The following is a 22,377-nucleotide window of genomic DNA, read 5'->3' on the forward strand; positions in this document are numbered from 1 at the left end:
AAAGTACTGCAAGGCTTACCATCAAAATTCTTTTAGTATTAAAAAAAATGGTATACCATTATAATCAGAAATTTAGTATACCATCAAAGTTATTTTACTATAACACAGTCCAGGAGCCTGTTTACATTTCACGAAGAAAAGCTCAGTATATTTTCTATGAGTTGAAGTCAGTACTTTCAGCTTTCCATTAATTTGTTCTATTCATTCCATCTGCCGTACAATCATGACACTTCTATTATTTCTCTCTCATATGGAATTATCTTTTTTAAAAAAAAAAATATTTATTTTTGTGTGTGCTTTCATACTCTTTACCTTAGAAAAGTTTTTCCTTTGGTATGCTCAGGAATAACCGTAACTTCCATTCCCAAGAGCTGAACAAACCCCACAGAATTCATGCTGAGCTAGAATCTGCTGGTTTAATTCCCTGCTGGGAGTCTGCCAGTTGGGAAACGCTGACCAGCAAGTACAGGTCTTAATTACACAAAACCAGAAGCTGCTGCCAACCTTTCCCCATTGAGAAGCATTTGCTTTCTAGTGTTCTTCTTGATGAAAAGATTATCACTCAAACATAATTTATTGCTGCTTTATATTGTAAGTAATTAAATGAAGAAACCTTTTAAACTCAAGGGAATTTTAATAGGTTACTTGCAAAATGTTATTGCAGGCAACAACTTGTACATGATTTTAGTTCCAAACCCACCAAAAAATTATACAAATCAGCATTGTAAAAGTGTCAAATTAATGCCTAACAGGCATTGCTGGCAGAATTAATTTCTAAATTCTAGATGTGGGGAAATGTTACTCTCATTTTTTTCCTTTTCCATTTTTTTAGAAAAATTTACAAGTGAAATATTACTACAAAACTTTTTTATAAGGAATTTTTTGCAAAACATTTACATTTTTACCATCAACTATTTTTCTGTTTCAAAATCATTATGCAGATTTAATACCCTATGCTGCACATCAATTCTTGCGGGATGACAATTCAGTGACATGCATAAAAAAACACCACAAGGCATTAAAATGAAGACTTAAATACAAATATTGTTGCAATAAAACAGTTATAAAATTGAAAAATAGGACCTAATCATCATGCTTACCTAACTTTGACAAATTAACTTTTTTCTCCTAGATTACACACTTTTATTACTGCTCTCGTGAAAGAATGTGATAAATAATGACTTAACACCAATTTCTAATGTAATCGGCAACACATACACGAACCTAACCAAAGAAAGTATATTGTAAGAAAAAAACTATTCTAACACTGGAGTTCTACCATGGTAAATACACTTTGCACTGATAATTACAATAAAGCAAAATTTTTAATGGTGGCAAAGGGAATGAACAGTGAAATGCCATTAAACAAGATACTACTGCACATCTGTGCCCTATTACTTACAACAGCTATATCCCACTGAGTCAAATAAAGGACATTGAAATTTACGATCCTTTTAAGACAGAAAAGTGGATTCAGAATGGTATGCAGAACAGACTGTCAAAATGTTTCTAATTCCAGCGGTAAAATGTGCACCTGCTAACACAAGTTAATGTACTTGAGATGCTATGAAGCCAACCAGATTTAGATTTTGATACATCTATAATAGGGATTCATTGCAGATTAAAAATTACTTCAGTTTCCTATCTGCATACATAAGTATGCATGAAAAAATTATATATGAAATGGTTGTGCAGAATGCTCATAACTTCAGTTTACAAAAATTGTTAACTTCTAGGAAACATGGTATTAACATTAGGAAAGTTTTTCTTTGCATAAAGAAATTTATAGCACTGATTGTGAAGCATAATGATAAAATATATATTTGACGTTTCATTTCCTATATAATAAAATTAACAGTTAATACTACCTAATGTTCATCTGTATTAAATGTCACATCTAATTGATTCTGATGTTTTAAATCCAGATACATCAGTTAAGAGTACTTTAAATAAAATATACAAAATAATGTACAAAACCCAACTAAAATTTAAAGACTCTCTTACAAGTCTACAAAAGCTTTAAGAAACTTGAAATTTATAACCACAGTGTAAAATTGTTTTTCTTTAATCTCAAAGCTTTTTATGTAAACTGAAAGTATAAAATACCTTCAGCTTAGTATTTTGCTACAAAGGGCTGGCCTAAAGTGTACACAGTGTAAACAATGATTGGTATTTCTCTTGCTTCAAAAATACAGAAAACACCACAAGATTGATAAAGTATTCAGATGAGAAGTATATGTTTTGTGAGGGAATGCGCAAGATATTTGTCATGTCTCTCAAACCAACAGCTACCAAACACATTCTTCCTTTTGGAATTTGCAGGGAAAAAAACCCCAGACTTATCCTTGTTGCACTGTACTTCCTTTAGTTACATCAAAAATATTTTGGTGTATAAATTTTTTTTAAAAAATGGTCATGACAATTATTACCAAATGACTGTATGTGTAAAAGGTTACATTTATGCCTATGGGAAGTAATTAAAAATCCTGAGTATGAAATATTTGGCCATCTTTCCTCCTTGTACATACTGGAGTTTTCACATACAAAATGCAGTTTGTTTTTGTTGTTGTTGTTTTTCATTTCCTCTATACTCTTATTAAACTGGCACATCTGAAAATGTAACCGAAATCAAAAGTTGTGTAGTAAAAAGATAACTATATTCCTCTTTCCCCAATTTAATTTGTGGTTGGAGGCTCAATGTAAGACTTGATAGGTAACAGGTATTTATTACCAGCCCACAGATTATGCTTGAAGAGAAAATAAAGACAGTAATATTTAGGGGAAAAGAGAGAAAATGTTTACTTTCAATACCTTTTTTTGGTTAAAATGTGATAATTAATTCTTTTCTTTGGCTATTAAGTCAAAGCATAAAGAACTCAGCACATTAACCACAATATAACAACTAGTATTTACAGCGAAAAGATACTGGAGAATGAGCTACAACACTCAATTGTCTGATTAATTTCCATGAATTCTAACAAAATTAAAACATTTAAATACTTAAGATTGAGTTTTTATGATTCATGTTACCTACGAGTTACAAATGGACCATGGATGTTCTAAAATGTAATGAAATGAAATACCAAAACTGACACAAAAGTTGCCATATTCATGTTTCATCCTACATAAAGATACCATTACTTTTGTAAAATCTTACGTTAATATCTTTCTATGGTTTTATCTTTCCTACCGTATACACTAATTCTACATAACCTTAGCTCTCCAAACAAAGAGAGGAATTAGAACTCACTGATTGTCATTTATACACACTACTATAATGTAGTGGTCAAAATTAATCTGAGGTCCACCTCAGAACCACTTCGCAGCATGCTCATCCAGCCGCTATTTGAGTAATTCCAAAACTTGAGAAAAGACGGCCAAAATCAACTGATGTGTTCTATGAACTGAGCAAAACCCTAAACTATTTCCACTATAGTTCAATCTGTATTCGGTTTTGCTGTGTCTTACGGGAAAAGGATGTTCTCATGAAAATACTACAAATTTATTTTAAAAACAAAGTACCTTCATCAAATTATATTAATCCTAGGCAAGGTCCACCCTGTTTTACATTGATATTATCTGATTTTATAAACACATTAATATACAATGCTAAAATAGGGAGGGGAAGTTCATTTAAAATCATTACATGATATACAGACATATAACTAAAAAAGTACAGTATGGAAATAATATTCCCCCATCTGTTTATCCAGTACGTCAATTTGCGTTGTTTGTATTTTTGAAATTTTTGAAATTTTTTCTTGTTGCACCAGTGTACACTTCCCATGCTGACCCTCCAACCTGGAACACTTACAGAAGTCATGACTGAAAACATGATTTCCTGCTCTGTAATCCACTTTACCAGCCCACTTCCATATCCTGAAAGGATAAGTGCAGCACTAGGCGTCCATATAAATGATCCTTTCAGAATTCTTCCATGTTTGTTGAAACGTTAGGGGTTGCTGGGTTTGAATCTTGAGAAATGGCAGCAACAGTGACAATTCTTGGAGAACCAAGAACCTCAGTAACTGAAGAGTCCAGTTCTCCTGAGGTAACAATAGCAAGGGCTGTTCCACCACCCTTCTTGTTCTGATGAGTTTTGACATGTTTTGAGAGATGGTCACTTCGCATAAACCTTTTAGAACATTCTGGGCACTCAAATCTCTTTTCACCTTTTCAAAAGAAGAAGAAAACCAAAATGTTACTGAAAGAGAGCATTGAACACTGCTTGATCATTTGAATCTGACCCTTTCCTATTCAACATTGGAAATGTCTTTAAAAGGATACAATGTTTTCTTCTCTATATGTCGGATTTCCAGGTGTGTTCTGTTCAGTCACAGGCTTTTGGCAATCTACTCTTCACTACTAAAATGTTCTCAACAAATATTTGCTATGCTATGATTACCTGGTGAGAAGTTTGAATTTCAGGTCACCAGAGAACTTCCATAAACTTCCATAAACCTGACAGAGTAGGAGAGGTAAAAGCCCTGAAAGAACGACCTGATAATAATTTTTAAGAACACTTTTGTTATTTAGATTACAGTGATGAGAAGGGAATTTGGAAACATGAAATCTACATCAAGAGAGATAAATTCAACATACTAAAAAGTCCTGTCACTGTTCAAATATAACTAGTGCTTAAACTTCAAGTGCTACCTTCTGATGCTGTAAGTTGGGGGTGGGGGACAGGGAGGGGAAGGAGAGGGACACACACCTTCTTGGGGCTAGAAATATGATGGCTGATAAAACTTTCAGCTTCTAAAAGGTCCACCTTTCCAATCTGAACTCTTAAGAGAACTTGCTTTATCAGTTCTCACTTGAAACTTCAAGAAACTTCCCAAGAAGACCAAATCTCATGTATGGACTAGGTTAGTAGATTTCTTAAGGACTGAGCTAGTCCAAGTGAGGAAATGATGACCCTGGCCCATGGCCAATCCTAATATACATCAGCTATCTGTGACGAAATGGTCATCTTCTAGCATAGGTACAAAAGAACAGTTTGAACAGATCTCTTGTTTTATTTATTTGATTTCAGTCAGCTTGAACTGATGAAGACTGAAATCTACCACTTCCTCTGTTTTAAAGTTACTTTATTTACATTTAAAAGAAGTTTTCACAGATCCTAATAAGTGAGAACTTTGATATCACTATTTAACCATGGCCACTACGATTCATACTTGCTGTACTATGTATACAGAGAGGGCTGACCAACCTGTGTGGGTTCTTCTATGTCTTTGTAACTCATCACTCCTTGTAAATCGCTTGCCACAAAAAATCCAGTTGCATATAAATGGTCTTTCACCGGTATGCCAGCGCAGATGTGCTCGAAGATGAGATGTCTTGCCATAAACTTTTCCACATCCTTCAATATGGCAGATATGTTGTTTCTTTTTTCCTGGCTCATTGCTGCCTCTAAAAAAGATAAAATTTAAACAGGTAAATAATTATATTCTAAAATATTTTTAGCTATTAGGAAAAATATTTCATACAAATAGAGACAATTATAATCCCCTGTCTTAAAAATATCTAAACATCCTTTCTAATAGAAAACATGAAAAATGTAGGCAACATAAGAAAAACTCATGCCCAAATGAGGCAAGCTGTGATAAGATGCATAAGTACTGATAAAATTTACATTTACCTTCCTTCTCCCTCTCTGCAATTAGGACATGAGCAGGCAACTCTTCTCAATCTCTTGCCAGGTTGCACCTCCTGGTCAGAAGCTTGCTGAGCTTGTTGCAGCTGCACTTGCGTTATCTGATCAGGACTAACAGCACCAATTGCTGCATTAGCAATGCCACCTACTGCTACAGTAACAGGAGCTATTGTGGCTTGCTGTACTTTAACTCCATCCTGTCCTTGCTGTTGACCTGTAAAATAAGAAAGTGTTTGTACCTTTTATTAGTCATTTCAATGAGTGAAACGCACAAATAAACTTTACACATTTCATAGAACAAAAATCCGCTTAAGGTTAAGGGAAGCCACAAAACAAGTATTAAATCCAGCCATTTCCTGAAGCACTATGCATTGGGTTTGCATGGCAAGGTTTTGGTTGTGTAAGGGGCTACAGGGGTGGCTTCTATGAGAAGCTGCTAGAAGCTTCCCCCCATGTCCAACAGAGCCAATGCCAGCTGGCTCCAAGATGGACCCGCCGCTGGCCAAGGACAAGCCCATGAACAATGGTGGTAGCACCTCTGGGGTAACAGTTAAGAAGGAGAAAAAACTGCTGTGCAACAGCAACGGCAGCTGGAGAGAGGAGTGAGAATATGTGAGAGGAACAACTCTGCAGACACCTAGGTCAGTGAAGAAGGAAAGGGACGAAGTGCTCCAGGCACTGGAGCAGAGATTCTCCTGCAGCCCGTGAAGATGACCATGGCAAGGCAGGCTGTCCCTCTGCAGCCCGTGGAGGTTGCTGGTAGAGCAGAAATTCCCCTGCAGCCTGTGGAGGTTCACGGTGGAACAGATATCCACCTGCAGCCCGTGGAGGACTCCACGCCAGAGCAGGTGGATGCACCCGAAGGAGGCTGTGACCCCGTGGGAAGCCCACGCTCCTGGCAGGACCTATAGACCTGTGAGGAGAGGAGCCCACACCAGAGCAGGTTTGCTGGCAGGACTTGTGATCCCGTGGGGGACCCATGCTGGAGCTGTCTGTTCTTGAAGGACTGCACCCTGTGGAAGGGTCTCATGCTGGAGCAGTTCATGAAGAACTGCAGCCCATGGGAAGGACTCACGTTGAAGTTGGTGGAGGACTGTCTCCCATGGGAGGGACCCCATGATGGAGTGGGGGAAGAGTGTGAGGAAGAAGCAGCTGAGATGAAATGTTATCAACTGACCACATCCTCCATTCCCCATCCCCCTGCACCTCTCAGGGTAAGGCGGCAGAAGAGTTAGGAGTGAAGTTGAGCCCAGGAAGAAGGGAGGGGTAGGGGGGATGTTTTTAAGATTTGGTTTTATTTCTCCTTATCCTACTCAGATTTGATTGGTAATAAATTAAATTAATTTTTCCCCAAGTCAAGTCTGTTTTGCCTGTAAGGCTAACTGGTGAGTGATCTTTCCCTGTTCTTACCTCGACCCACAAGCCTTTCGTTATATTTTCTCTCCCCTGTTCAGCTGAGGAGGGGAGCAATAGAGCTGCTTTGGTGGGTACCTGGCCTCCAGCCAGGGTCAACCCATCACACACTACCACAGTACTTACTGTTAGCTTAGATAGCCCCATTTAATGTAATTTGTTATTAGAATAGTACAAGACTGCAATTTACTGACTGATACTAAGAAATGTGAACTAGTTTAACAAGTGTTTTCTTCTCTCAAAAGCTGAGATAAATTAGAAAACAGTAAACAAAATCTTACATAGAAATATTGTTAAATCTATTGCCAATTAATGTATCTCCAATAACCTTTGAAAACATATCTACGTTCAGAAAACTACAATTAGCTAATACTAAAAGTTTCTTTAGGGCACGTACAGAATTGTCACTTCTACCATCTGTCCTGAACCAACATGGAACTTTCACAAAGAAAAAGAAATGTTGTAGGACTAGACTTGAACAAGCTAGCATGCCAGAGCTTTGTTAGGGTTTTGGTTTTTTTGCAGGATTCTCCATCTGGCACACGGTAGTCCTGGTTATACATACAAACTGAGGGACTGGAGGCTGGGGAGCAGCCCTGCAGAAAGAGATCTGGGGGTTTGGGTTGATGGCAAGTTGAATACGAGTCAGCAGGGTGCCCCGGCACACAAAAGGGCCAACCGTGTCCTGGGGTGCATCCAGCACAGCGTAGCCGGCCAGTCGAGGGAGGTGATTGTCCCACTCTGCACTGCACTGGTGCAGCCCCACCTCAAGTGCTGTGTGCAATTTTGGGCTTCTCGCTATAAGAAGGACATCAAACTACTAGAGTGTGTCCAGAGGAGGGCGACCAAGATGGTAAAAGGCCTCAAGGGCAAGAGACGTGAGGAGAGCTCACTTGGTTTGTTCAGCTTGGAGAAGAGAAGGCTGAGGGGTGACCTCATCAAAGTCTACAACTTCATCAAGTGGAGCGGCAGAGGGGGAGGTGTTGACCTCCTCTCTGGTGACCAGCGCCAGGACATGAGGAAATGGAACGAAGCTCCGTCAGGGGAAGATCAAGTTGGACATCAGGAAAGGACATCACTGAGAGGGTGGTCAACCACTGGAACAGTCTCCTCAGGGAAGTGGTCAGGGCACCACGCCTGTCACAGTTCAAGGAGCGTTTGGATGACGCTCTCAGTCATATGGTTTAGTTTTAGGTAGTTGCAAGGAGCAGGGAGTTGGACTCAATGATCCTCATGGGTTCCTTCCAACTTGAGATATTCTATGATTCTGTGATTTTGTTTTGCAGAAGGGACTATGTTTTCAAGACGACTGGAAAAACAGCTTGACCGTATCAAACAGAATTCTAAGATTGACTTAATGAATTAAGAATTTGGTTTCATTGCTTAAATTCATTGATCTCATTTGCTTTCTTGATCAAAGGAAATCAGGATTACTGTCTTTGTATTAAAGTAAAATCAAGACTATTCCAATATAGGTAAGAAGTGTACTTTCTTGAGCAACAGGGTAATACGATGTTTGCTTAAAAAGTCAGTACTATACGGCCTAAGAAAATAATGTGACAACCTAAATCTGACACAGAGATATGACTTCCAGCCACAATCTGACAACACTGAATGCCAGTCCTGCCAGTAACAGGAATGGGACAAAATATCATTAGATGCTGCCATTTTCAAAAATGCCTTCATACGAATGGGAAATAAGAGCAAATACTACTTACTTATTGAGAGAGTGTAATGACCAACCAGAATTCCTTAAATAGACTATAATATTTTAAGACTTGAAAGTCCTCAGTATTGAAGCATGAATTTAAAACTTAGAAATCCCTTGGAGGTAACATGATTCAGAGAGATTCAAATGGGTACTCCAACTTCTCAAGCATCCGTAATAGACACCATCAATGGGGATAAGACTGAGAAGAACACTCTCTGAAGTCTAAACTGCTAAGCTACCGAGTGAATTCATATACAACACAGCATGGGATAATGACTACTTCATTCATATGACTGCTGAAGAGCAATATATGCTTGAACAGGTTATCTTCTACACCACGATAACAGCCATAGATGAAACCTAACACACACCACCTAACACCACCACGTACACGCAGATAGGTTAGGACTAAAGAACATGATATACAGAGAACCTCCCAAAGTGACTTGACTGTCCTCTAACAGACCACTGTTGGCTACAGGAAATAGAATAAATCTGTCTTGTGCCTAGATCAGTACCAGGTTATTTCCACTAGAAACACTGACCAAATTTTCCCCGAGTTATCTCTCTTGGTTTCTCTCTGGAACTTGTACCTGATCTGCCTAGATATGAATAAACATGAATTCCTTGTTTTCTTAAGCAGGCCACAAATATTGACAGATGCTGAGTACTTTTGGTTCTCTGAAAAGAACAAGGATGAACCCAGAAGAGATAACATTTGAATCCCACTTGCTGTTGGACAGACAGATAGTAAAACAAAACAAACAAACAAAAAACCCTAAAAGTAGTCTGGTATTTGCAGCAGAGGAACCATAGAAAAAGAATTACAGGCTTCATCTTGAGAGCAGAGTCTCCATATGTCTAGGGTAGAACAAAGTCTTTCTTTTCAGAATAGCAATGTACTGGAAATAAATTTATTTAGCATATTCTAATGGCAAAGAAAAGCACTCATGAGAATCCTTGAGGGAGAATATGATGGAGTAAGGAGAACATTGTGGTATAAATGCAAATAGTGATATCTGGTACTTGAGTCTAAGAGTGGCAGAAAAGGACACAAGAGCTTCCAAAGAAAGTGCCAGTCCAGGAGCAATTCCTTGTCAGGCTGTTAAGCTGCTAAGTGCTGACCGAGTGTTATGAATAACCAGAGTCAAAAAAGGCTGATCATTTTTGTTATATCTAATGCTCATCTTAACATGATAATGTGATTGCTTGTGTTGAAAACCAGCTGCAGGTTTTGGTTAGCCAAAAGGAAATAAATTAACACGATGAACTTGCTCAACTTGTAGTCTTTCACGGAGCACAAACCACTCTCTGTCTGTTAACCATATCCAAGATGCAAACTTCTCTAATTTATAAAGCAGCACTATAAATGATGAGTCTATGAATGGTCACTGCAAAAGTTAAAGATGTAACAGATATTATGGCCACAGCTACTGCAGCTTTTTATGCTATTTTCACTATCAGTCACGTTTTCAAGAACATTAATAACAATTATCCTCTGTGGTTACAGTCTGTTAGAGGGATGACTCCATCCATGTCACAAAGTCCTATTTGAGAAAAAAAGGTCCTGGGATCTAACCAGTCTGGGGTCAGAACACAGCTGAAGAGCATCATTTTCTCTCAATTTTCCCCCTCTCTCACTTTCTTGAACTGATACTAAAGTTTCAATGCAACCTACCCCCAGGCTGCCAGACCAAGACTTTCCAAGTAAGATGTTAATTGAGGCACTCGAACCCGGAGAAGGAAGACTCCTTTTTTCACTCCATGACTAGTGCTACAGTGATCAATGTCCAGCACATAACTCTTCCTGGACCTGACCAATCCACATTTATGGGGAAGCCTGTTCAGCATTTCTAAAAATCAAATATATTGTGCTGATTCAATACGAACCAGCTTTCAGTCTCTAAGTCATGAGATGATCAACCACACAAGGGTCTTCTGATACTTCTTCAGAATACCAAGTACCACTGCTGACACATACTTTTATCTGCTCCAAACTTACCCTACCCCATATGAGGACCACACGTATCTTGGAGTATAGGATACACACTACTGAGCTACAACCTTAATGTATTTATGAAACATAATATGGTGATACATCTGAGTAGAAATTCTTCACGATAACTCTGAAGGTGACAATAAAAATACAAAAGAGAAAATGCCAAAAGTAAGGTTGCTCAGACAAACAATTACATTATCCATATGGTTTCAGTCAAACAGTAATTAAATGACTGCTCTTTAGATGGCATTAACAAAGTTACTACATTTTCTAATGTGAATGTTGATTTTCATCTTTAAATTAATCTCACCAAGTTGCTATTTTAAACTGCCTTCCCTTGGATTCCACTTACTAAATTCAGAACAGGACGTTCTGAAACTCTCAAAATATCGTAGAAATAGCCTTATTTAAAAGATCCAGGCCACAATATTCAGTAAGAAAATCTCTACTTTTTGAAGTAAAAAAGTAACTGAAGGAAGCACACATATCTGATAAATAATCTTTGCCAGAGATTTACAAAGTTATCAGAAAACACTGGGAAGTTAAATAATGTAATTCCTGGACTTAATTTTTGTTTTGAACTCCTGAAAGAGCATCCCAACAAGCTAGCACACTAATAGCATACAAGATAGAAAGAAATTAATCTATTCTCATTTTAAAATTGTTAAATATATAATTATTTATTCTTATTCTTTGAGAGTAAAATGAACATATTTTAGACCAGTTGAAAAATCTTTTCTCTTGAAGAAAAATCAGAAAATTTTCACAAAATAACTGACAGAACACACCTTGGTCTAAATCTCAAGTGAGCTTGCTATAGTCTTGAGTTGTACGGGATTTTGATTTTTTTAAACTATATACTAGAATCCACTATGGATCACTAAGGGCTTTAACATTTACATTATGTGTAATTTTAAGGGAAGATAAAGGAATTTCATTATTTCCCAATATTTTATTCTAAAAACAGGTGGCTGAGATAATGTTTTCCATACAGGGACAGAATGATCTCCTGACACTTTCTAGGTGGACAAAAAAGACCTGTTAAAAATAATCCATACGACTTTTTACTAAGGGCATTAAAATACCATTTAAAGCCTTCCAAGAATTCTGCTACAATCATGAGATCACTTGACATTGCTTCTTCCTGCCATACTCCAAACCACAAGACCTGATATCACTATACTTCACCATTCGTAATCAGACCTTTCAGTAACAAGAGCTCTCATGTTTCAACACAGATTTCAGAAAGAGGTCAAAACAAATCATTACGTGAGGAAATAAAGTCACACTTCAGTTCATCTGTTATTCTATATGAGTTGTCAAAACAGTCACTGCACATTTACACCTGCTTTTAGAAGATAAAACGTTTTTCTCAAGTTCCCGTGATTTCTTTAATAATGATTTCTTGAAATTGTGAAACATTCAAGATTAACAAAATCACCACCGAACTTGTGTATGACTGAACTTTATTGTACATGCTGTCAGGTTACTATGTTAACTTACAAAAAAATGTTAGTGCACAAAATAACACTGATAACAACTACTCCACTGCATTTCATTTTCTCTCTAAGGTCTAAGGTCTCTGTTTCTTTTGTATAATAACCATTTATCTGACCACAAGACAATATGCACACAACAAGGCAACTTGATATGATATTTATTTTGCAAATCAAGTGCAATTAGACTCTCACTCATTGCAATATTGCATATATGATTAGGACTGAATGTAATTAAGAATATTATAGAATTTTTTTAAGCTTTTCAAATAGAAGAACCTGCATGAATATAGTAACTAATCTTTCCCATTTAAGCAGTTAAGTAAATGCATTACTTATTGTCACAGGATACAGGATTATCAAGATAAAGGATTGCACACCCTTTGTTTTTCAGCATCACTTACTCAGCTTTCCAATTCTGCAGTAAAACTGCATCTTAGCAGTTACAACTCACACACGCTTTCCCGTACACGAGTCTGTAACACATTCATGCAAGAAAACTCAACAATTTTAAGTAATTACTATGAAGCCAAATAATACATATACACATATATCTCAATCAATTTTAGGCTTTAAAGCTAATTTGCAAAATAGTAACCCCTATAACACCACCTGGATGATTAAAGAAAGCTAACGCATGGTACCTAGGAAGCATTTTCCTAAGGAGTGATCGACCACTGAAGATCATTAGACTTGGCCATCCATCATAAGTCAAAACAAGTTTCCTTTTATTACATACTGCACCTGCATTCCTATTCTTGTCCACCTTAAGTAGCAAGCATTAAAAGCTACTCTTTGAGGCAATGTCTTGGTTTTCAGCTAGGATAGATTTAATTTTCACAAGAAGGTGGGAGGGGAGACAGCCAGGACAGCTGACCCAAACTAGCCAAGGGGATATTCCACACCATATGACAACATGCTCAGTATAGAAGGGGGGCTGGCTGGGGAGAAGGGGTCACTGCTTGGGGATGGGCTGTCCATTGGGTCAGCCGTGAGCAAATTGCATTGTGTACCACTCACTTTGTATATTCTTTTGTTAGTATTGTTATCATTTTCCTCTTCCTTTGCTGTGATAGTTCTTATCCCAACCCACAGGTTTTACTTTTTGCTTCCGATTCTCCTCCCTGTTCCAAGGAGTGGGGGGGGAGGAGGGAGGGAGTGGCTGCGTGGTGCTTAGCTGCTGGCCAGGGCTAAACCACGACAGTCCTTTTCAATTTAATTTATTGGCTATTCTAACCCAAAATTAAATCCCCTTGAGGTACACATCGGACTTCCCCATCCTTCTGCATCACCCACCAAGTGCACTCTGTTCCTTGAACAAAAGCAATCCCACAGATGGGTTTGCCTTTGCCTGAAGTAGGGATAACCCAGATTGTCTTCCCTAACATATTCTTCATGTGCACTACAGGGACTTTATCCCTTTCTACAGTAAATAAAAGTTTTGATTGGGCAGGGCCAGTTAGATTGGTAGAGGCCCTAGTGTTGACTAACCAGGTGGCCTTTGCTAAATATGTATCCCAATGTTTGAGGGTCCCATCACCCACTGTTCGCAGTGTAGTCTTTAGCAGTCCATTGTACCGTTTGATTTTCCCAGAGGCTGGTGCATGACAGGGGATGTGATACACACGCTCAATGCCATGTTTTTGGCCCAGGTGTCTATGAGGTTGTTTCAGAAATGAGTCCCATTGCCTCACTGATTTCTTTCGGGGGTGCCGTGTCACCACAAGACTTGCTTTTCAAGGCCCAGGATAGCATTCCAGGCAGTGGCATGAAGCATGGGATACGTTTCCAGCCATCTTGTAGTTGCTTCCACCATTGTAAGCACATGGCGCTTGCCCTGGCAGGTTTACGGGAGTATGATGTAATCGATCTGCCAGGCCCCCCCATATTTATATTTTAGCCATCGTCCTCCATACCACAAGGGCTTTAACCACTTGGCTTGCTTGATTGCAGGGCATGTTTCACATTCATGGATAACCTGTGCGATAGTGTCCATGGTCAAGTCCACCCCTTGATCACAAGTCCATCTACATTTTGCATCTCTTTCTTGATGGCCTGAGGTGTCATGGGCCCACTAACCTACAAATACTTCACCCTTATGTTGCCAGTCCAGATCTATCTGAGCCACTTCAGTCTTAGTAGTCTGATCCACCTGCTGGTTGTTCTGATGTTCCTTGGCGACCTGACTCTTGGGTATGCGGGCATCTACATGACATACTTTTACAGCCAACTCCTCTAGCCAGGCAGCAATGTCTTGCCACACTGGGGCAGCCCAGATGGGGTTGCCTCTGCACTGCCAGCTGCTCTGCTCCCATTGCTGTAACCACCCCACAGGGCATTTGTTACCATCCATGAGTCAGTACAGAGGTAAAGCATTGGCCACTTTTCTCATTCAGCAATATCTAAAGCCAGCTGGATGGCTTTCACTTCTGCAAACTGGCTTGATTCATCTTCTTCAGCAGCTTCTGCAACTCATCGTGTAGGACTCCATCCAGCAGCCTTCCACCTCCAATGCTTTCCCACAACATGACAGGACTCATCAGCGAACAGGGCGTACGGCTTCTCATTTTCTGGCAGTTTGTTATACAGCAGGGTCTCTTCAGTACATGTCACCTCCTCCTCTAGTGACATTCCAAAATCTTTCCTTTCTGGCCAGTCTGTGATCACTTCCAGAATTCCTGGGTGACTGTGGTTTCTTATCTGAGCCTGCTGTGTGATCAATGCGACCCACTTACTCCACATAGCATCAGTTGCATGGTGTGTAGAGGGGACCCTACCTTTGAACACCCAGCCCAGCACCGGCAGTCGGGGTGCCAGGAGGAGCTGTGCTTCAGTACCAACCACCTCTGAAGCAGCTTGAACCCCTTCATATGCTGCCAATACCTCTTTTTCAGTTGGAGTGTGGCGGGCCTCGGATCCTCTGGATCCCCAACTGCAAAACCCCAGGAGTCGACCTCGAGTTCCCCCTGGTGCTTTCTGCCGTAGACTCCAGGTAGGCTCATTCTCCCCAGCTGTGGTGTAGAGCACATTTTTTACATCTGGTCCTGCCTGGACTGGCCCAAGGGCTACTGCATGAGCAATTTCTTATTTAATTTGTTCAAAAACTTGTCCATTGGTCAGGGCCTCATTTGAAACTGTTTTTCTTCCAGGTCATCTGATAGAGAAGGCTTATGATCAGACTGTAATTTGGAACATGCATCCTCCAAAACCTCACAATGCCTAAGAAAGCTTGTGTTTCCTTTTTGCTAGTTGATAGAGAAATAGCTACTATTTTGGTGATCACATCCATTGGGATCTGACAACACCCATCTTGCCATTTTATTCCTAAAAGCTGAATCTCCTGCACAAGTCCCTTGACCTTTTTATGGCAAAACTGGCTTTCAGAACCATTTGGACTATTTTCTTCCCTCTCTGAAAAACAACTTCTGCTGTGTTGCCCCACACAATGATGTTGCCAATGTATTGCAGGTGCTCTGGAGCTTCACTCTGTTCCTGTGCAGTCTGGATCAGTCCATGGCAAATGGTGGGGCTGTGTTTCCACCCCTGGAGCAGTCTATTCCACAGGTACCGGACGCCCCTCCAAGTGAAAGCAAACTGTGGCCTGCTCTCTGCTGCCAAAGGGATTGAGAAAAACGCATTTGCGGTATCAATTGTGGCATACTGCTTGAATGCCTTTGACTCCAGCTCATACCGAAGTTCTAGCATGTCTGGCACGGCAGCACTCAGCGGCAGCATGATGTCATTCAGGCCACAATAGTCTACTGTCAGCCTCCACTCTCCATTAGACTTTCGCACTGGCCATATGGGACTGTTAAAGGATGAGTGGGTTCTGCCGATCACTCCCTGGCTCTCCAGTTGATGAATCAGCTTATGGATGGGTGGTGTCAGTTGGTGGGATAGTGTTGTTGGTGCACTGTTGTGGTAGCAATTGGCACCTGTTGTTGTTCAACCCTGAGCAAACCCACAACAGGTAAGGTAGACAACTTTTATTTTCTCCAACTCCAAGGCAGCTATGCCAAAACTCCACCAGTACCCTTTCGGGTCCTTGAAATACCTTCTCCAGAGGTAGTCTATGCCCAGGATGCACAGAGCCTCTGGGCCAGTCACAACAAGGTGCTTTTGCCACTCATTCCCAGCCAGGCTCACTTCAGCCTCCAGCACAGTTGGCTGTTAGGATCCCCCTGTCACACAGAAATACAGATAGGTTCTGTCCTGTTATAGCTTCATGGAATTTGGGTACACAGTGCACCAGCATCCACTAGAGCCTTACAGTCTTGTGGGTCTGACATGCCAGGCCATCAGATCCACAGAGTTCAATAAACCCAGTTGTCCCTTTCCTCCACCTGGCTGGAGGCAGGGCCCCTCTAGTCCTGCTCATCATGTTCATTACTTACTTCTTGCAAAAATGACTTAGAGGTCCCTTCAAGAAGATCATAAGTACGATCATGCCTTCCACTCACTCCAGGGGACTGCCTGCTGGAAACTGGAGTGGCATTTTTCCTGGAAGAATCCCCTTATGTGATTGTTTTGCCTTGAAACTCACATACTCACGCCTCTAGCGTCAAGGTAGGTTTTCAAACCCACTTCCTTGTGTCCTCTCTGTGGTCATGTAGGTAAAAACACAGGGTGCTTTGTGGTGTGTACCCTCTATATCCTCTTTCTTAATTAGAGGAACGCTTACTCCTAATAGCTGAGATACTGGTCCATACAGGTGGGGAATAGAACATATTCTCTCCATAGCGGTCCACTTGCCTGGATGACATACCCAATCTTCACTGAATGTTCATGCCTGACAGAAGTCACCTCCAGAGGCTGAGGGCTTGTGTCTTCTTCTCAATCGCTTTGTCAATACTCCCTTCCCTAGACAGGGATCCCAGCTGCTTGGCTTCCCTATCCTCTAATTCCAGGCTACTGGCCCCATTATCCCAGCACTGGAACAGTCAGGTAATGATGTGCTCAGCTGAATGACAGCTGAAATCCTTTCACATATCTCACAGCTCACTCAGAGGCAGAGATCAGGTGATCACCTCTGGTTCTGCCTCTTCCTCCTGTTCGCATGATGGTCCTGGTTCATCGTCATCCCTTACTAAGCAAACTGATTTTTTTTTGTGTATTTCTTCTGCCTAGGGGTGACTGATACTGGCATCAGTTGGCTTTTTGGTTCAGCCGCACCAAGGTTTGAATAGCCACAATGCCTGCCACTGGGGTTGGAGTAGCCACAATGCCTGTTGGTTTGTTTCCCCTCTCTTCTCCCTGAGGGTGCTGCATAATTCCAAGCAGTGTTTGGTAGATACTGTCTTTGGAATAGCCACAGCATTTTTCTTTCAAGTATTCTATCACTTTAATCAGGGTTCTGTAGTTGTTCGGGAGTGAAGTTCCAAACCATTGGAGGTACGAAGTTCTCTAGATACCTGCCCATATTCTCCCATGTGTCGTGCCACTCATGACTATTCAGCCTCGGGACAGATCTCTGGGTGGTATTCTTAAAACAATTTTTTGTAAACCTAAACAAGACCTGAAACACATTCAGGAGACACTGTAATAAGAGCATGCTGGCTCGAACATCCCAAGGGTATTCAAAATTCTCAAAAGCTGTTGTTACTAGCCTGAAGGAAAAAGGGGAGGTGAAAGAGTAGGAGAAAGTATTCCTCCCCCTCCCCACCCCATCTTCCCCATAGATTGGGTGCAATTATTAAGGAATTCCAAGAGATGTTGTCCAAGGTACAGGCATGACAGCAAGGCCACCTCATGACCACTGATGTTATTATATCATAAGTTGATATTACACAGTACAGCAAAATGAGAATCCTGATCCCTCTCCCAGAGGTGATAAACAGCACCACAGGGAATACACACAATAAGTAAGGGTTTACATAACACAGCTATGGGAACAAACAAAACACCATTGTGATCAGCAACTATTTAACTAATACAATAAATGCATACAACACATTTGTTTTAGCATGCTCTGGTCAGATCTGTCCTCATATCAACCTTCAGGCCCCATGTTGGGCACCAGAAAGGGCTGTTGTGGTTTAGCCCCAGCCAGCAGCTAAGCACCATGGGGCCCCTCGCTGAGTCTTCTCCCTCACAGTGGGATGGGGAGGAGAATCAGAAGAAAAAAAAGTAAAACTCATGGGTTGGGATAAGGACAGTTTACTATGACAGCAAGGGAAGAGGAAAATAACAATACTAACAAAAAAACATACAAGGTGGGTGATACACAATGCAGTTTGCTCACCGCTGACCTGATGCCCAGCCAGCCCCTGAGCAGCGACCCCTCCTCCCCAGCCAATGCCCCTTCTATACTGAACATGATGTCATATGGTATGAAATATCCCTTTGGCTAGTTTGGGTCAACTGTCCTGGCTGTCTCCCCTCCCAACTTCTTGTGAAAATTAACTCCATCCTAGCTGAAAACCAGGGCACACAAATAGGGCAGAAAAGGGAAGAAAAGGACTCAACTTTAATGATCCACAGAAATCATGGGAGTCAAGCTTTACAAAAACAGACCTTGGAAGGAAAAGAAATTTAAGACTAAGAAAAGGACACTTCTAGTTTCTGGTACTTAGTTCCCCAGAACAATTTGTATAGATTTCCTGTTGCTGTTGTGCAACCAGCATTTAGCAGTCAAAAAGATGACACCATTAACGATAGAGAGTTATCTCTGTAGCATGTACCTTACTGCAAAATTTGAGGACCACTTTGCAAAGTGTACCTAGAACCAGAGTGGCTAATGTTGTGGGGACAAAACCAAAATTTTTCAACTGCATATTCTAAAAATAAAAGAGAAGGTTGCAACTGACATTCATAATTCAATGCATATTACTATAGGACAGCTAAGTAAAGTTAATAACAGCCTGCAGAGTTCCAAAGCTCGACAAACATCAGAACTGATGCAGCAACTCACCATTCAACAACTTACTGATACAAAGCAATGAGGGAACAGGTTTCTCATCTCCCCTTCCCCTGCATATGCAAAGTACAGTTAGCTTGCAAACATCCTTTACTCTAACATTCTTTTTCCACAATGACATACAGATAATTTATCATAAGATAAAATTTTCTATACATATATTTACAACACAATATATTTATAATATCTTTATATATAATACTATGATTAAGATATAGTCAGGATTTTAAAATTTAAAAAAGTCTGTGGCAATAGTTTATAGTCAGAGACAATTTTCTTCCAAACAAAGTGTACTAGGAAGGAGGTTTCATGCTGAAGAATGAAATGTAAATCGTATCTTAAAATTAAATATATGTGAAGACAACACTGAGTATCAGTATTTACACAGAAGACAATGCAATTCAGTGCTACTTAAACAGTACACAGACAATTCTGCCCTCTCTTCTACCCCGAAGCAGTGGTTTATAAAGATTTATGAAGAAACGATACATGACAGAGGAAGAATTCCCCAGAACAGAAACTGTACAAGAGCTGATGCAAGGGACCCACACACTCTGTAGAGAAGGTCAGTTTGGAGTAGAGAGAGGAATAGGATCCACCCAACTACTACAACAAATTTGGGTTACCACAGCATTGTGTCCAGATGCTAGTAGAAGCAGAAAGTTTCCAGTGCAAACTGCAGCATCAACTGGACATCTCTCTTTTCTACCTCCTACCAGGGCATTGCAGCAAGTTTCTATCTTTTGATCTTTTGCCTGTTACTACACTTTGATAGAGAAAGCTTTTGGAGGAGAGGATAACAAGTTCTTACAAATCTTTTCAATCGGCTCAGAGTGTTCAAAAATTACTGAACAGCATCACAATTAAGCTTAGCTTCTGTAGAAAAAAAGCATGAGCTTTAAGGCAGTAAAAAGTAAGTTTGAAGGTTTTAACCTGAAGTCTTTTTCCTTTTGTGCAAGGATCTTACTGGCAACATAAGGACAAAACAATGCCCAAGAAGTTTCATGAAGGTACAATAATGACTTTTCAAAAACATAAGGTTTTACCCAAGTGCTTTAGGACAACCTGAAGTCACTTCACACTTTGAAACAGAAAAGAAGTCTTCCCAGCTGGTAGTATCTTTCATTAAACTGAAAATCAGTTTTCTTTTTATTGCTTTGTTAAACACGGGAAAGAGCTACCACAAATACAACACGAAGACCTATACAGAAACAACATAAAAATCAACCACAGAGCTACAGTTTCACAGAGTCTTGTGCAACCAAGTAGAGGTTTCAGTCAAAGCAAGGCAATGCCTCTGGTTGTTCTTGATGCTGTGGCTTCAAATGGAAAGAAAAATATGGTCAATTTATTAGGTATTCTAAAGAAGGAGTTGGAAATCAACTTGTTTGAAAACAAGAAAATAACTTGTTATACTACTGCTAAGACAAGACACCCTTCCAAAAAAACCACCTGATTTTCATCATCATTGAAAAAATAGTCAAAAAAAAAAGTGTATTTAGGATGAGTGTTCAAGAACACTTCTCTGCAGATGAACACAAGTAGTTCCGGGAGTACTGAGCCTTAGAGCAAATAGATGACTGAAAAGCCAAGTTCCAACTGTGCTGCAGAATGTCAGACACACTGCATGGAAACTAGTAGTAGATCTAAGAAATGGAAGTTTAAGTTTACTTTTATGGAACATCTCCCTTTACCCTATCACCCCGCCCCAACTCTCAGGTTATTCTACAGCTTATAGCCACAACAGAATGTGTCCCAGTTCTTTTTTCCACTTCTTCCTCTTAACTCTGATCTAGGGATAGGACTAGAAAGAAACTTGTTGACTGTTAGTTGCTACAGGTTGACTACAGAAGTTCAATACCTCACAAACTGTAGCACACACACAATCAAATCTTACACACTTCTACCATATGGAAACTAAAATACTGGTCTCAAGAAGTGTGTTTTTTTTAGCATCTCTGTTCAATTTCTGTATATTACCACGGAAATAGTAATAGCCTAATCTTGAAAGGACAGGAGTAGGCTGACATGAAAAAATTTCCAGTACTTTGGGGTTTTGTGGGGATTTTGACTACATTGTAGCTAGCTTACATATTTTACACTTGACTAGAAGGTTCATGAATGTCCTTGAAATAAACAGTTTGGCTATATGAAATGTTATCTTTATATTGATCAAGACAAATATGCCTCCATGCACAGGAGGGATTAGTTAACAGGTACATATATGGAAAATCCTTTCAACAGAAAGGAAGATAGCTGACTTACAAACTATAAGTTGTATAGCAGTTGATAATTTATTAAGAATAAAAAGAAACACTGGCAAAGTAATTAAAAGTTATTATCAGGAAAAACAAGATTCATAAAACATTTTTAAAAACCTTTTACAGTAAAACTAAACATGAGACACAAGCCTTAATTTTATAACAGCCTACAGGTAGAAAAACTAACCAATACAAAGACTAATTTGTTTATTAAAGGTGTAAAAACTGTAGCTTTTTTACAGCCTTCACCAGGCACAGACCAACGAAGCTACATATTATAGAATCACAAAAAGAAGGGCCACGAAAATCTCCAAGATTCAAACCCTTAGAACTTCCGGCTGCTTCTTCTGTAACATTGTTATCCCTATAAAACTATATGCTTAATCTTCCTTTTTGGTTCAGAACAAACTGAAGAGCAGTTACCTCCTGATAACCAAAGAAACAAGACAAACAAGGCCCTTATTTCTTAAGCTTCAGGATTTTGCTCAAGGGAAAAGTGGTCACATCATCACTTGATACTATAACTAAGGAAAGTCAGACTTGTACCTAACATGTATCCAAAGGTTTTTTTTGGAAGGAGGATATTAACAGGCCATTTACTCTACAACAAAATGATACTAGTCTGCCAATCTATTAAGACTAAGTATGCACGTTGGGACAACATGGTTTACCAATGACCAGCAGATCAAGGTATATAACGTTATCCACTATCAGTAGCATTAAACATCACTGGAAACTCCATTCTTAAGAATGGATGCATACAGAAATCCATATAACTGTATAATTACACCCCAAAGTAACCTAAGCATGTGCTGAAATGCTACATTTCAAGACATTGCAGATGTCCAGAGCTACTGTTTTGGTGAAAACATCATGACAAGAGTAAAATATTCATTATAAAAATTACATTTTGTTATGCAGTCCT

At 39.7% G+C, this 22,377-nt stretch overlaps 1 protein-coding gene across 2 annotated transcripts in view; it reads right to left on the reverse strand.

The window, feature by feature from the left end:
- Nucleotides 1–614: 614 nt before the first annotated feature.
- SP4 (Sp4 transcription factor) overlaps nt 615–22,377 on the reverse strand; it is a 34,031-nt gene continuing 12,268 nt past the window's right edge. For both annotated transcript variants that reach the window (XM_075746034.1, XM_075746035.1), the window contains exons 4-6: nt 5,642–5,870; nt 5,213–5,412; nt 615–4,172 (exon numbers count right to left, since the gene is read on the reverse strand). In XM_075746034.1, coding sequence (XP_075602149.1) covers nt 3,925–4,172; nt 5,213–5,412; nt 5,642–5,870 — 677 coding nt within the window. In that variant the 3' untranslated portion in view covers nt 615–3,924. The remainder of the gene's footprint in view (nt 4,173–5,212; nt 5,413–5,641; nt 5,871–22,377) is intronic.

This window comes from Balearica regulorum, chromosome 2 (assembly GCF_011004875.1).
Source record: "Balearica regulorum gibbericeps isolate bBalReg1 chromosome 2, bBalReg1.pri, whole genome shotgun sequence".
Classification (NCBI taxonomy): domain Eukaryota; kingdom Metazoa; phylum Chordata; class Aves; order Gruiformes; family Gruidae; genus Balearica; species Balearica regulorum.